Genomic DNA, 17,454 nt, shown 5'->3' with positions numbered 1-17,454 from the left:
GGTGTGAGAATACCGAATAGTAGATTTTGAATTGAATATCAAATCAAATCAAGAAAAATATAATACGTATATCGAATGGAATACTGATTATCAGAAAACACAAAGCTTTGTGCTTAAAAATTTTGTAAGGTCTTTCACCGAATATATGGAATATCCCAAAGACTTTGACGTAATAGTTCTGCGGAAACCCACAAGGTGGAGAGGAGTGATTAACACGAGGCTTTTCCTTTCGATATCTGGGGTAACCTGCTCACAAATGTGCACTCATGTTATGCCGCACCCTATGTGCAAGTCGCGTACCTTACCACTCAGCAAGTGCTTACAAGCAGCTTGGAAAGGAAGCTCTTTAGAGGCGTCCTATTGTATAAGGTGTCTCGTTCGTATGCAGCTACATAGTTGCATGCACAAATTGCAGTTGCATACTATAGCACCAGGTGTCTCACGATGTCAAGTGTGCGCACTGACTGCAAGGCCCAGCTAGTGCGGGCGGTTTCATAGCTTTGATATCACTGCACAGACTGTCAATGCACATAATGGCACCTTCTTGCAAAGTGCAGATGGCTGCTAAAGAAATGAAGCGTCGAGCTACACGCACCGCTGCATCCAGGTAACGTTGGGCTCAACAGACCGCTGTGCAGAGAGAAGCAGAAGCTGCAGCTCACCGCCGCAGCCGGGGGCGGACAGTGCGGTTTATGCTCAAGTAAACAACACTGAACGATTTCGCCACGACGACGAGGTGCAAGGGGGAAGCTCCTGCAGCTTGCACGACGACTGTGCTGCGCATGTTTTTGTTCATTGTGGTAGTCAGTTGGTTTGTTTGTTACTGCATTTTTTAGGCTTGCGAAGCAATGGCTGTCAGGTCAGGGATCATGCAGAAGCCTCCTCATATTTGATTATTTCCTTAGATCAGTTTTTCTGTGCAAACAAGGTGGTCTACTGTGCGTTCAAACTGGTGCTGGAGCCTCCACATGCTCTATTCAGTTCCTGTACAGTGCTACACACTAATGTGGAGCATTGCACAATATTGTACAGTAAAGAATAAGGGCACTTGCAAAGGCAGTGTTCAAAGTGTAAGAGATTAGACAGCTAGCAAAGCTTCAGTCGGAGGTCGGTTTGAAATTGACTACATGCTGTTTTGGGAGAGAAAATCCACAAAATGGGAAGGATTGCTCATAATAATTTGTGCATATGCTATTGAAGAGCTGATGGATAAAAGCGAATCACAGTGGGCAAAATAAAGTTGCACTTAATATTAGTTGATCACAATTATCGAAATAACATGCATTCATATGCATCTACCATTGTTTGAGACAGCGTTAAAACAGCCTGTATTATACAGTCTATGCTTGTTACAATGGACTCGTGCAACAGAATGTTGGATATAATGGACCATATTTCAGCCTTAGTTTGTTCTACCTATTTTATTAACGCAACTAAGTTCGCTTTTAATGGAGCGCGCTACAACGGACTATCGGTTACAGCGGACGAAATTATCAACAATTTTTGTCAAAATTGGCCGTATAAAACATACTTTTGCCGTGGCAACACGGGCTGACAAATGACTTTGCGGCTCAATATCACGCACCAGAGGGAGGAAGGCAGGGCAGAAACGCGCCGTCTTCTTTCGCGAGGCACGGGGAGGTGGGGGGTGGAGGAGAGAGAGAGAGAGAGAGAGAGGTTCTACTCCGGCAGCTGCTGTTTGATATGTTGATTTTTTTGCTAGATTTTTGCAATAACCTCAACCTTACTCAGGTAATACTTGAACCTACCCGCGTAACACAGAACTGTGCAAATATTTTAGATCTCTTATTAACCAATCACCCAGACAGCGTTCAGCCCATTACATACCTACCTGAAATATGCGACCACAAAGTAATTCACGCTAGCCTTCTCCTTACGCCAAACCGGTGCCGCAAATACCATAAAACCATCCATCACAAAGGAAATTATAATGCCATAAATAATGAACTTAACACGTTTTTTTCAAGTCTTCTCATCACGTTTTCATTCCTGCAGTGTTCAAGAAAATTGGTTACTGTTCAAAGACAAACTAGAAAGCCTAACTAATAGATTCATCCCCCAAATTAGTTTTCACTCTAATTCACAAAAGCCATGGTTTACTAAAACACTGAAATGTTTGGAGAACAAAAAGAAGCACCTTTACCGTTCAGCCAAGTCTCAGGGGACGCATAGCGCATGGGTAAAATATCACGAAGCTGAAAGATCATATCTCGCCGCTATTTCTAATGCCAAGCATACCTTTTTCACTCGAACTTGCTGAATATGCTAACTAGTAACCCCAGAAAGTTCTGGCAAGTTATCAATCCGCATCACGCAGCAGAAATAACCCTCACAGATGAGTCAGGCACAGTTTTCACTGATGCTGAGTGCGCTACTATGTTTAACTCTGCCTTCTCATCCATATTTATGAAAGAAGCTGAAATACTGCCATCATTTTCAGCACCACCCTCAGTGGTAAATTATGCTATGCCACCAGTTGTCTTTGTGTCATCTGGCATTTCGTCCCTAATTGAAACCATGAAAATTTCATCTTCATCCGGTATTGACAATATTAACTCAAAGCTTTTGAAAAATAACAAGGATATTTGTGCGCAATTTTTATGCTTACTTTTTTCACAGTCACTGTTATCAGGTGAACTACCATGCCATTGGAAAAGTGGTAAGGTCGTTCCAGTCTTCAAATCGGGTTAAAAAAAATCCACCGCTTAACTACCGTCCCATTTCCCTTACCAGCTTACCCTGCAAACTCATGGAACACGTCATCTACTCCAATGTCATGAACTTCTTCCATTGGCACACCTTTTTTCATCCTGCGCAACACGGTTTTCGAGAAGGCTTCTCATGCGAAACACAGCTAGCCATTTTTATTCATGATTTGCATGCTAATCTTGACTCTAACCTACAGACCGATGCTATTTTTCTGGACTATGCAAAAGTGTTCGACAAGGTTCCTCACAAACGCTTACTACTAAAACTTTCATATTTGAACTTCCTCTCTAATATCTTTAAATGGATAGAAGAATTCTTGACTAACCGCTCACAGTACGTCACCGTTAACAACCACAACTCCAATCCTATCCCAGTAACGTCAGGTGTCCCGCAAGGGTTTGTCCTCGGTCCGCTTCTGTATTTAATTTATATTAACAATTTACCAATGCATGTCTCTAGTAATATTCGCATGTTCGCCGATGATTGTGTAATTTATCGCAAGGTTAATAACGCTTCTGACCAAACATCTCTTCATGACGACCTTAACCGCATTCAGGAATAGTGTGCCAATTGGTTATAGGAACTTAACCCTCAAAAATGTAAAATCTTGTCCTTCATGCGTCGCCGCAACCCACTTCATTTCCCATACGTCATAGCTAATGCCCCTGTACAATCGGTTCTATCATACAAGTACTTAGGCATTACCTTGTGTGGCAACCTGTCCTGGAGCACACACGTTACGAACATCATTTCATCAGCTAATAAAACACTTGGATCTTTAAGACATCATCTCTGCCAAGCCTCTAAACATGTGAAGTTATTAGCGTACAAATCCCTTGTCAGACCAAAATTAGAATATGCCTCACCCATTTGGAACCCGCACCAAGCTTACCTTATAAATGCACTCGAATCAGTCCAAAACAGAGCAGCCAGATTCATCCAATCATCATATTCTTACGACATCAGTGTGTCAGCGTTGAAAGCTGAATCCGACTTATTGCCCTTATCACTTCATTGCCGCATTGCCAGCCTTTGCTTGTTTCATAGATTTTTCTATATTTCACTAGGCCGCGCACCCTACATCGTCCCTCCAGCCCACATATCTCATTGCACTCGTCATCCTTTTCAAGTTTCCCGACCTCGTGCCCAAACTACCACCTTTGCCACATCATTTCTTTCCTGTACTGCAGCAGACTGGAACGATCTACCCAATGACATCGCAGCCATCACATGCTCATCCAACTTTGCCAATAATGTTACCAGTCATGTTTCGTTGTGTTAACACTTGCTCACCAAAATATATTGTCAAAAGCTGTCATGAACCACGCCTGCCGCGGAGACAACCAGAAGAAAGAAGAGAACGACGTTGGCCAAGCTGCCGCGAGACCGCTCTTGCACAACCGCGCCTATCAACCAGATTCATCTGGTTCTGCGTTAAACACCTCGTGTGTAACATTTGGTGGAGCTGTGCGGGGTAACTCCCATGACCTACAACGGAACCACCAGCACTAGAGCTACGCCGAAGCCGTCGCCTCGCCGGACTTTCGCCGTCGCGCTCAATCATGGCTACAGAGCAAAATACCCTCACCAGCAGTGCCTCGGCAAGCCCAGTCCCTATCCAGCACTACCGAGAGCCATGCACGTTCTCGGCGAAGGCAGAGGAAGATGTGGATGAGTGGCTAACCCATTACGAAAGGGTAAGCCAATACAATAACTGGAATGCTGCCAGTCAGCTTAGGAACGTTGTTTTCTTCTTGGCCGGCACGGCGCTGGTATGGTATGACAACCACGCGGACAAGCTAACTACATGGACACGCTTCGTTGAGAAGATCAAAAAGTGTTTCGGTGACTCGGACGCAAAGAGGAAACGTGCGGAACTCACATTAGCCCGGAGAGCTCAGGTACCCGGCGAGACTTGCACTACCTATATCGAAGAAATTTTGAAGCTGTGCCGCACCGTGAACCCTCACATGACAGAGGAAGATAAAGTGGGACACGTGGTAAAAGGAATAGCGGAAGACGTGTACAACTTCCTCATTGGTAAAGAGAACTTGCACACTGTATCAGAACTGATACGGCACTGCCGTACGTTCGAGGCGCTGAAGACTCGCCGAATTACACCAAAGTTTGGACGGCTGGCCAATGTAACAACTGTAGCAAGTGTTGACACGAGTCCTCCGCTCCCAGACCTTTCGTCCGCCATCCGCCAGATAGTCCGCGAGGAGCTACAGCGACATGACGAACAGGCACGCTATGCGGCGCCACGTTGCAGCTCCTCCGTTTTCCGAGACACTCTTTGGGAACCCCCTTCGGCTACTTGGGACCACTCGGTGAACGTCGCGGATCTTAACGGCTCCAGAGACGAACTGCATTACATTACGACTTAACCACCACGCAATGATTCGCCCCCTCAACGTTTTGATCCACGCCCACGCAACTTTCGTCCACGAAGACTCGCCGCTACCTACGACTTTCATGGGGAAACGCCTCGTTACCCTCAACCGATGTCTTTGGCAGAATACTTCAATCCGCATTCTGAAGTTCGCCCTTCGCCAGTGTGTTACTGCTGCGGCATGCCTGGCCATATAGCTAGGTACTGTAGCCGACGCCGAGCATCGAACTACGGATCGTCAGCGCCGACTATGCGGTCTAGCGGTCGTACACTGCGCACTCAGTGGCCAGGAGACTCCACTTCAGGAAGCCACTTTCGAGAGGACCGATGCAGAGCCCAGGAGACCTACCTTGGAGAAGAAAGAACCCGGAACCGCTACCGCTCCCCTGCCTCCGACCGTACTCTGACGCCACCACCAGCCTTCCGAGCCTCCCGATCACCATCCCCTCGGCCGCGATTCACGTCACCATCGCCTCGGCGCCGTTTCGTGTCGCCCCCGCCGGGAAACTAGCCAGCGCGGCCGATGGAGGTGAGGTCGCTGGAAAATGTGTGCTGCCGACTCAACTGCCTCCAACTATTTTCATGCTAAAGAATAAGGTTCATGTACTGACTGATGGGGTCTCTACAATGGCTTTAGTTGACACGGGAGCAACTGTCTCGGTCATGAGTGTGGGGTTTAAAGGCCTTCTGGGACGCAAGGTTATGTTTCGTTGGGACCAGTGCACAAGTTTCCGTGGAGTCAGTGGTGAATCATTATACCCGGTTGGTGTGTGTAACGTGGATGTGTCATTGGGTGGGAAAGTTTTTAATGCAGAGTTTACTGTTCTTCCTCGCTCCTCGCATGACGTGATTCTGGGGATTGACTTTTTGCAATTGTGTGGTGCGAATGTTGACTGCCGGACAGGAGAACTCAGTGTCGACACCAGTGTTTCACCTGTGCTCTTTGAAGGTGAAGCTTGCCCGGAGAGTGTGCTGTGCGTGTCTGAGGATACAGTTGTGCCCGCCTTATCCGCGATGCGTGTTGCCGTCGCCTGTTCATCTCCGGCTCCTATCTCGTTCGACGCTGCAGTGGAGCCTGCACATCGGAACTGCCTCAAGAAGAACGTGTTAGTTCCGCACTGCGTAGTCTCAGTGACCAATGGATGCGCGGGGCTGTGAGCGCTAAACTGTTCCACTGAAGCGGCAGTGCTACCTCAAGGCCTAAAGATTGCCACGTTTCAGGAAGACTCGCCCGTATCGGTGGCAGTACTTACAGAGCTCCCCGATGGAGGAGCAACCAGTGTCTCGAGCCCCGGGAGCTCGAAGATACTTTCCATGATTGACAAGTCACTCAGCGATCACGAGCGTCGAGTTTTGATGGCCCTGCTTACGAAACATACCTCGGTATTCGACTTTGCGCAGCACGATGGCCCGCCATCAATTCCTGCGTCCAGAACTCGTCACCGCATCAACACAGGAGCCGCCCAGCCAATCCGACAAAAACCCTATCGTGTATCTCCGTCAGAACGCAAGATAATCAGTGATCAGGTCCAAGAAATGCTATGCAAAGGAGTCATTCGAGAATCATCTAGTCCTTGGGCAGCACCCGTGATATTGGTGAAGAAGAAAGATGGTACGTGGCGGTTCTGTGTTGATTACCGTCGCCTAAACGCCGTCACTAAGAAAGATGTATATCCGCTCCCACGAATTGACGACGCCATCGACTGTCTCTTTGCGGCATCTTACTTTTCCTCAATCGATTTACGGTCAGGTTACTGGCAAATTCCTATACACAAGGACGACAAAGAAAAGACAGCATTTGTAACACCCGACGGACTATTCGAGTTTAACGTGATGCCTTTCGGGTTGTGTAACGCACCTGCAACGTTCGAAAGGTTCATGGACACGATATTACGCGGCTTAAAATGGGAAGTTTGCATGTGCTACTTAGACGACGTTGTGATCTTCGGGCGAACGTTTAGTGAGCACAACAAACGTTTGGATTTGGTCTTGAACTGCTTGGAGAAAGTGGGCCTTGTGCTCAATTCCAAAAAATGCCGTTTTGGGGAACGACAAACTCTTGTGCTAGGCCATCTCGTCGCTAAAGAAGGCATCCGACCAGATCCACAAAAGACTGCGGCCGTAGAAGCATTTAGAGTACCCAACTCTGTCAAGCAGTTAAGAAGTTTCTTGGGCTTATGCTCCTATTTTCGCCGATTCATTCCCCGGTTTGCTGACATGGCTCATCCCCTTACACGCCTTCTCCAAAAAGGCGTTCCCTTTGAGTGGACTGCAGATTGCGACTCATCGTTTCGCCAGCTCAAGTTCCTGTTGACATCCCAACCAATTCTTCGGCACTTTGATCCTTCATCACCAACTGAGATTCACACCGATGCCAGTGGCGTAGGCATCGGTGCTGTGCTAGTTCAGCGTGTTGACGACAGTGAGCACGTGATCTCTTACGCTAGCCGGTCCTTGAGCCGCTCCGAGCGCAACTACACAGTCACGGAACAAGAGTGTCTGGCGGTCATCTTCGCCGTGCAACGGTTTCGTTCGTATCTCTAAGGGCACCCCTTCACTGTGATAACAGATCATCATTCGCTATGCTGGCTTGTGAATTTGCGGGATCCCTCAGGACGACTAGCGCGCTGGGCCCTCCGTCTACAGGAATACGATTTCGTTATTTGCTACAAAAGTGGCCGGCGACATGCTGACGCTGATTGTCTCTCTCGGATGCCACTTCAAACAACTGAATGTGATGCGGACAATTTTGATGAATACATCGCTTTTGTGTCCCCGGAATTTCCGGATATGGGTACCGTCATATCCGAGCAGCACAAGGACGAGAGCTTACAACCGCTCTTCGCGGCAGCACAGGAGTCACCGGCAGGCAGTCGCTTTCGCCTACGTGATGGTGGCGCGCTGTATAAGAAGAGCTACTCGACCACCGGTGCATGCTACCTTTTAGTTGTCCCCAAGAACCTTCGCCACCAAGTATTACACGCCATGCACGATGACCCAACTTCCGGTCATCTTGGTTCCACGCGTACACTCTATCGGGCTCAAGACCGTTTTTACTGGCCTAAGATGCGGAAAGATATCGAACGGTACGTCGCCAGCTGCTCTCAATGCCAGCGCTACAAGCGTCCGCCACAAGCGCCACATGGCCTGCTTCAACCAGTTCCCCCTTCTAGCGTCCCCTTTGAGCAAGTTGGTATAGATCTTCTGGGCCCTTTCCCGCGATCCTCCAAGGGTAATCATTGGGTTATCGTTTGCGTAGATCACCTTACCCGCTATTGTGAGACCGCCGCATTGCCATCGGCCACAGCTACAGAAGTTTCTATCTTCTTGCTGGCTAGCGTTATACTCCGACATGGACCTCCTCGCATAGTAATCAGCGATCGTGGGCGACAGTTTACCGCGGACGTGGTTGAAGAAACCCTTCGTCTGTGTTCATGTAGCTTCCGCCATTCTACGCCCTACCATCCACAAACTAATGGTCTGGTTGAGCGCACAAACAGAACGCTTGCCAACATGCTGTCCATGTACGTCGATTCAGCACACAAGAATTGGGACAGTATCTTGCCTTTCATTACCTATGCCTTCAATACCGCGAGACACGAGACCACTGGTTACTCACCATTTTTTCTTCTGTATGCTCGTCTGCCGCGCTACACCCTCGACACCATATTTCCCTACTTCGCTCATGACAACGAATCAATTGATGAGATCCTATGTCGAGCAGAAGAAGCGCGACACCTCGCTAGGCTACGCACGACGTTGGCCAAGCTGCCGCGAGACCGCTCTTGCACAACCGCGCCTATCAACCAGATTCATCTGGTTCTGCGTTAAACACCTCGTGTGTAACAATATGTACCCACCCCTTATGTAATACCCCTCGTGGGTCTTTAAGGTAATAAAATGAAATGAAATGAAATGAAATGGCAGCTGCGGCACGGGCCCCGTATCTTGAAAGGGATTTGCGATGTGGACAAAGTGCTCGTCCGTGCAGACGCTGTATATTGAAAACGGTCTACGATGTGGACAAAGTGTGGGCCCGCGTGGGCGTCGTATCTTGAAAGCGACCTGCGATGTGGACAAAGTGCGTGCCCGTGCGGGCGCCATATCTTGAAAGTGATTTGCAATGTGGACAAAGTGCGCCCAGTGCCGGTAGCTTCGTATGCACTGTGATTTTGATGTTTAGTTCGCATTGAAGGGAGAGACACCACGTAGGTTAATTTGCTCACTGCTTCTGCCGCACTTATCTCGCTTAATTTGCTATCACAATCGATGTTTCGCCTTTCGGGCAAAACTGAGACTTTTTTTTTTGTTTTTTACTTCGGATGTTCATCATTCACTCTTTGCAATAAGGTTGTTAGACATTGTGATGAAAGTTTCAGAAGTGAGGCGTTTTGGATATTATGGACTTCAGATAAAACGGATGTTTTTTTGTCAGATTATCAGGGTCCGTTGTAACGAGATTGGCAACCCGAGAAAAGCTTCGGTGTTTTCACTGCTGCTGTCATTTAAAAATTATGTTGCCGAGTTGACCAAAGCACAAATTTTGCACCTTTTTATTGAAGAAGTGCTAGGAGCACTGGAGGATAGCTAGGATGATACCTCCAGTCGAAGTTTTATTTTTATAGGTTCCCTGATCTGCCAAAAATTGTCAAATCTGACAAATAGTTAAATTTCAGTCATCATTTCAGATGACGCACGATTTGCTAGTAGAATTCCAATGGAAATATTTAACAATGTGTAGAAAAACTGTCACTCAAACTGATCCATTTCTATAGGCACAATAATGAGGAAAGAGTTGCCTAGCCTTGAATGCATGATACAAAGTTAAGGAGCACCAGTGATTTGTGGGTGCCAGATTATCTTTTCATTGTGTTACTTAGGGTTTGAGCGATCAAAGGTTACGTCTGTGTGGCAACAAGCCAAAGTCACGTGAGCTTTATGTGTATTCAGTGATTATCGCTACGACTTGTGGAGGTTGGCTCCCACAAATGAAAGCTCATGAATGGCTTTTCAGGCAGATAACACCATAAGACAACCATTTATCTACAGTAAATGGTATTGGCATTTTCAGAACTTACCTTGCACCACATCTGAGAGAGAGTTCCTGGCAAAATTGTCCTCAACTTCTTTGCAAGGAAAAAACAGCTTCCCATGTTGCTTGGTATTCTCAGCGTCAGGGTTCACAGATGCAGAGCCATGAATGTTGAACAAATTTCCTTGCACCTGTTAAAATCAAGGGCTTCACTAAGATAATCAGTTACCATCACAGTATTGTGGGGGCTTTGTTAGTTCAGACAGCCTAAATGCACCACTGATTATCAACATAGAATGAGAAGAAAGAAAGCCTGCGACAAATCTTGACAATAGCCACAAGAAACTTAACATTAAACAAATACTAATTTTCTAACAACGAAAAACAGATTTATAGTCGGGTACAATTTAAAAGTGGTGCAAGCAGCATTGTTTAAGCACTCTGCCATCAACGCTTATTCCTTAGCGAAGTGCAAATAAGACTTAGTGCTGTCTTCAACAAAAACTAAGCCTCAAGGAGCCTCGCAACACCATCTAAGAAATGTGTAGAATACATCTGGTACTAAGAGCACCCCCTAATGGAGCTTTTCTAATAGGAAGTTTCTAAAGGTGCCTTGTATAAGCAGAGTCATAGGCAATTAAATGCTGCCCCTTCTGCCCCTTTTACACCTTTGCAGCCTTCCACTTCCATTTTGTTGTTCTTTCTGCACTGGAATAGATGCCACATAGGGCTAGACTGAGTGATGCAGGCAATGTTCCATGCAGCTCAACTGGGTGTGAGCTCCAACCTTGGAGACTGGCACTTCTGTTCTTGCATAGAAAGCAACACCACATGACACCACTTACTCTGCCCCTGAAGCTAGACAGGCAGTTTATTCTTGAAATTTCATTGCTCTTACTGCTCACGTTGCTTTCTAACACTTGTGTTATGCTTCAAGATAACAAGGAAACAACAGTTGCTTGCCAAAACCTCCAGAATGGTTTGGTGCCAAGTATTGCTTGGTACATCAGTGCCAAACATATTCAACTGCGCTTAATGTGACCTTCCACTCATAACCAAAAAATGAAAAAGCGGCAAGATGCCTGGATGATACTATGCTAATATGTTTGTAGGAGTGACTGACCCATTGGTGATCGGGCCTGAAGTCACATGCCTCGGTTACACTAAGGGCAATGCAGAACTGGTGTTCAGGTACCAGCCGGCAACTACCGTGAGGGTGCCTACCAGTTAGTCTGTGCACTTACTGGAAGGAATGCATTAAGTTCGTGTGCAGCCAGAAAGAATCAAGCTGAATTTGCACAATACTGCCTGAAGAGCCGGTGCTGTGCAGTCAAGGTCGCATGCAACATTTACACTTGACGGCATTGCCTAAATTGCACTGGCCCGTGGTGCACATTGGGCTGTAGGGTGAGCAAATGTGAAGTACCCCTGCAACGACACAGGACCATTCCCAAATTTTAGAAATACTAAAGCACGACATTGAGCAAAACTCTGTAAACAAATTTTCCGTACTGCTGGCAATTGTAATAACGAATGAAATATTTTTCATTTAAAATCCCCCCCCCCCCCCCCCCCTTTTCTGACTGCCCAATTGGACACCCCTTGAGTGTCCAAAAAAGACAATCGTAGACGACTGCTGCTGGATGACAACAAGGCACTGAATACCAGAGAATTTATAAAAACAAGAAAACAAGACAAGGCGCAGATTGTGCCACTAAGACTGACAACTATTAGGCATAGTTTTTCAACGCTCGCCGATAGGATCAAAAAAGAAGAAAAAGAACCAGATGTGTCAGCTCATACAATTGCAACAAATTTGTTCTGGCTGTCACATTAAACTCACAATTTAACACCAGCAACGAATACTGCACCGACCAGTTGTCACTGCTCCTCATAGTTGTAATATCACATAGCATATTTAGGACTTCAGTAAGGTGGAAACTTAGATTGGTTGTTGTAGCATAGTTAAGATTCTAGAGGACAAACGCTTGGACTGTGGGGATGCGCGACTCTCACGCATCCCCTGATATGTTGTTTTCCCGCGTAGCTCCCATCTCCTGTAATCCGGCTTCGCTGCGTGGCTTGGTGCCAGCGGCAGTCGTCTGGTTGAAGTGCATTGTGAGAGATGGCGCGAGTGTGGCTCTGCTAACGCCACTTAACGGCGGGGTTACTTGGGCACAAAAAGGAGAAGGCTTTCTCTTTGGCTCGGGATCGGCAAGCGGTGCGGACGTTCTGCGCACGCGCTTATCCATGCTTCTGCGAGACCGTCTCCTGAGGCCTACCCCGGAATGGATGAACACGATCGTTCGAACACGCCACCGCTCGCGTGACCGTGCGTGACCAGGCGTCGGTGTCCAGCATGGGGCGAACATATTCGCTCATTATCCGGTTGCGGTGAGTCGGACTTCCGCGATTTGTCGCACGCCCATCAGCATGTTTTGTGGATAGCAAATCGGCTAGCAGGCATTAGTCTGAAAGGTGCAATAAATGCCCTTACGATTGTTTGCACTACTGTGTTGTCATTCCTTTGTCCCAAGAGCACGGATGAGAACCCAACAAGACAAAGCACAAACATGCCCAGCATTTAGACGAACATGAAACACATGACCAGTGCTTAGATGAAGCACATGTATATCACTCTTTTATCCATGTTTCATAAAAAATAATCCGAAACCCTTTAACTATGGTGTGCCTCATAATCAGATCGTGGTTCTGGCACATAAATCTCTAGAATTTATTTTAGATTATACTAAATTAAATTCTGGAGTTTCATGTGCCGAACTATGATCTCATTATGGATTAACTCTAGATTAATTTTGATCACATAGGGTTTTTTAACATCCACCCAAATCTAAATACACAAACTTTTCTGCATTTTGCTTTCATCAAAATGCGGCCATCACAGCCAGGATTCGAATCCACAACAACGAGCTCAGCAGTGCTACGTCATAGCAATCCCCACCTCCTAGCCCCCATGATGGGTAACCAAAGGAACATCAACTGGAAAAAGATGTCTAGTGGCACTGGGAGTGTAGGGAAGAAATTGCACGGATGTAAAATAAGCTGGACAAGGTCACTCTCAACCTCTACGACCGTAAGCACGTGAACACCTTAGCTCCAGTTCTTAGATTAAAAAAAAAGAAAAAGATGTTATGCCTTAAATACAGCCCATCTCTGTTCCTCACCTGGTCCACAAGGGAGGCTGGAGCATCATACAAGTTCTTGATCAAGTACTCAAAGATATGCAGAAGTCTTGCAATGTAGATAATCTGGATGTCTTTCAATGGGCTGCCACCAAAAAAGAAAGAGAGCAAATATATCAAAAACGATAAAGCTCATTAAAATTCCTAATTGTAGAACTTCCGAAGTAATATGATGGCACCTCCTACCCTTCAAACTCTTTCGAGGAAATCCTACCATATTTTAAACTTTTAACCCCCAAGTTCTTTTCCAAGAAACACACAATTTTTACTCCTTCTGCTAAATTTTTATGCAATCTATCCTGATTCAAAGAATACCTACTCTAACCTCATCACAGCGAAGCCGCACCTGACATAAATACTTCCACTATATCCGATATTTGTTATAAGTGTACATGCGGAAATTGGTGTGAAAAATTTAAGATTTACTTTGTTATATAGAAGTTTAACTGTATTATTTGTATGGTTTATTGCCAATATTCCCAGAAAATATTTAGCAAGCTCATCCTGAAATACGGGGTTTTCCTCAACACACATCACATGCGAGCTTAAAATAACAATGTATGTACAAATGATAACTAAAGATATCTAAAACCCGAAAAGGATATGCAAAAGGGTTCAAGCACAGCTGCATGCATTGGAATAAGCCAACAAGCATGGGTTTTCTTAGATAAAAAAAAGTGTAACTAAGGGCTGTACATGCATGTCTCATCTAAAGCAATATAGTCCACCTCTGTTATTTTGACCTTGATTGGATGGGCAGAACTGATCTGGTTATCTAGTGGGCCGAATTAAAATAAGAGGCAGAAAAATGTCCACTCACAGGAGGCTGTAGTTATCCAATTCCAATGTGCACCCAGTTTGTATCAGTTCAAGCTCGAAATCTAACATGCGCCCGGATTTTATAACAAGAAAAATGTAGCACGTCTACGATTCTGGCAATCAGAAAAAGAATAACCCTGTAGAGTTAACCTTCACAGAATTGAAATTTAATTACGCTTAATACTTATCGCTGTCACTCTCGAGCAGCTCTTTATTGCTATGAGCCACAACATGTTCTACGTGTGGTCCACTGGGTTCTGCGTTGTTAGGATGACTCTGCAACCATCGCAAACGGGATGATGGTGGCCCACATTTAGCACCTAGACTAACCAATTCGCCATCATGCAATGCAGAACTCCTACACCCTGCCCCCCAAAAATTCAGTGGCCGCAGGGGAAGGGCCATGAACAAAGGGACTATGAAAAATTGGAGCGCCAAGCGACACAGAAGAAGAGACGGGTGGACTAGGGGTGGTAAAGACTTGAGTAACGCAAGGACAACTGGTTTAACAGGAAATTGGTTCCAATACTAAAACTCAACAACAGCCTGCATGGATTACCTGTTCCCGATGATTGGCTGTTTAAAGATTATACATGTGGCCTGGCACATTCATGCGCGATTCACAGTACCAGTGCACTGATGGCACGGCACATATCCATGCAAGCTGGTTTGCTTCCACACTACATGTATTTCTACCTTACCTTTATAAAAACGAGCAAGCACTTTAACGTGCGTGAGGTGCACTGTGGTGTCTCATTCGGGTAACGCAGGCTTTTAGGATTAGCGTTTCAATCAGTAGACCACTCCGCAGCATGAGTGAATTACAACATTCGCATGCAAAAAATAAGTTAACTTTCATGTGTATGACACGGCTTTGGACAAGCAAATGCATAAATTCTCGCTTTTCGCAATCTGGGGAAACTGTCTGAGGTGTGCAGAGGTTTTGGACAAGCTTCAAATAGCCATATATCTCAAATGATCAATATATTGAACTACTTTGTGATCCCCTTTATGTTCTATGTAGCCAAGCTTGTCATATGTACGAAGCATGTAAAGTCAGAGAGCAGGATGCACGTGCCCAGGGCTGTGTACAGTAGCAAGCATTGTCTGCCAAAATTGGCATGAGCTCTCATAATACATGTGCTGCACAAACACACATGCACAGGGGGAAGCACAATGGAGCAAACTATGATGTGCCACGATACGAAATTCCATGAAAATGCCAACACTTGAAGTTGCCAAAGTTCCCTCAAAAGGACTTTAAAGCAACAAATGGAGAATAGGCCGAAGAAATGCAATAGACCTTTATGCACCACGCCTATAGATCTACACCGTGAAACAGCAGTAGGGGCCGTCTATATATTTTAGGCCCTATAGCGACGTCGCGTGGGCTAAGCCCATGTTCGCCACTCCCGCTTGCATGGTAGGATGGCACTCTTCTCTATCTCTCTCTCTCTTTCTTTTTTTTCTTTTTTTTCCAGTGGGCTTGGGATGGGGGTCTGCTGAAATCATGATTTCATTATGAAGCATGCAGTAGTGGGGGCACCGGAATAAATTTGAATACCTGAGGGACACTAAAGGCGAATAACGCCTCAACGCTTGTTTCATGCCAAGAAAGGACTTAGGCCCGGATTCTGAAACGCTCCTTTCCTAACTAAGGATGCCTCACACGCTGTGAGGCGACCTGGCGTCAATTCTGGAACGTACCTTACTAAGGGGCACTAAGTTAGGGCCTCCTTGGTGCTTCCCCGCGCTTAGGGAGCCGGCATGCTACCTTCATGCGTTCTAACCGCGCTCCTCTACCTGAACGTATGCTTCTCCGCATGACTTTGCACGCGGTACGCTCGGCTAGGGTAGGTGCCGTGCGCAGCCAAGGCCGCGGTAGCCAGCCGCCGTGTACTGACGCCCAGTTTGGTTACGCGGACCGCGTTTTGTGCCATATCTTTTTTGCACTGTGATCTTGTGGAAAGCGAGCGGCGAGAATGACGGCCTTGCAAGACGATAGCTTCGAAAGCTATGCACGGTTTCTTCGACGAGCAAATGAACTCCGTTACGGGACTGTGTACAAGCCTCCACGTTTGACTCTAGCCCGGCGCCTGACTGACAGGCAGAATCCACTGGAATACTACGACGAAGGGGACTTTCTAGCCCGGTATCGTTTTTCCAAGCGAGGTGTTACAGCCATACTGGCAGAGCTGCAACTGCATTGTAACACTGACAACAGAGGAGCGCCGCTACCTGCTCTCTTGAAGGTCCTCATTGCACTGCGTTTTTACGGAACGGGTTCCATGCAAACTGTTGTAGGAGACCTTGTGTGTGTATCCCAACCCTCTGTGTGCCGGTGTATTTGGGAGGTGACACAGCTGATATGCCGACGTGCGGCATGCTGTTATATTCTGTGCACAGCCGCTCCCACGCTTTCGCCTTCGCGTTCAGCGACACAGCATCTGTTTTCTTGCTTTCAATCACATTGCTGTACCTTTGTAGAAGTTCCGTGAACAAGTCCTTTTCTTCTTCCGTAAAATATGCTTTGCCCGGCATGGCAAATACACATACACACACACACACACGAAAGAAAGCGCACGCAAAGAAAGGAAAAAAGCGACGCCTGACCAAACGAACTCAGATGCTGCCATAGTTGCTAGACTGAGATTGCTTTCTTGCCACGCGCATCCTTTTCGAACCATTTTTACGTTATTAACCAAAGAAATGTAATTTATGCCCCAGTATAAAAGTAGAAATGCAATTTTAACAGTCCCGGCACTTTGTCTCGGCAACTCATTACAAATATTTCGCATTTTTTGTGGGTAATCTCGAAACCAGAAGCCTCTAACGTTACACTTCCTTTGGCGAGGCGCTCCTTCCGCAGGGAAGGCGAAAGGAAGCTTTTAGAATTCGCGGTGGCCTTCCGAGGGCGCCTAACGTTTAGGTAGCATGGAGGGCTCCTTGCGGAAGGTAAGGAAACGGTCTGAGGTTAGGAGGATTTCAGAATCCGGCCCTTAGTTTATGAGAAAATTGCATCTGGAGGGTCCGAATACTTTTTTCAACTTCAAGTCTCCTGTCACTTAACCGGGGGAGTGGTGACATTGCATACGCCATCACCACCCTCCCTGCCATCGGTAAGTAAAATGGCACCTGACAGACGGCGGCACCGAGCCAAGACAGAGCGGTGAATTCGCCGCTGCAGCTGCTTTTTGGTCACGTGGCATAGACCGTTCGGGCATCCCGCGACATAAGGTGACAGTTGAATTCTCCACTACTTGCAGTTTGTGCAACTT

The 17,454-nt window shown here is 46.5% G+C and overlaps 1 protein-coding gene across 3 annotated transcripts in view; it reads right to left on the bottom strand.

Annotated features, from left to right (window-relative positions):
• Window positions 1-17,454, bottom strand: part of poe (E3 ubiquitin-protein ligase-like protein poe) — a 590,397-nt gene that overhangs the window by 410,598 nt on the left and 162,345 nt on the right. For all 3 annotated transcript variants that reach the window (XM_055063706.1, XM_055063707.1, XM_055063708.1), the window contains 2 exons: window positions 13,340-13,442; window positions 10,201-10,345 (listed from right to left, as the gene is read on the bottom strand). In XM_055063706.1, coding sequence (XP_054919681.1) covers window positions 10,201-10,345; window positions 13,340-13,442 — 248 coding nt within the window. The remainder of the gene's footprint in view (window positions 1-10,200; window positions 10,346-13,339; window positions 13,443-17,454) is intronic.

Source organism: Dermacentor andersoni, chromosome 1 (genome assembly GCF_023375885.2).
Source record: "Dermacentor andersoni chromosome 1, qqDerAnde1_hic_scaffold, whole genome shotgun sequence".
NCBI classification, from domain to species: domain Eukaryota; kingdom Metazoa; phylum Arthropoda; class Arachnida; order Ixodida; family Ixodidae; genus Dermacentor; species Dermacentor andersoni.
The sequence above is the reverse complement of the archived record's forward strand: the minus strand, read 5'-3'. Positions and strand labels throughout refer to the sequence as shown.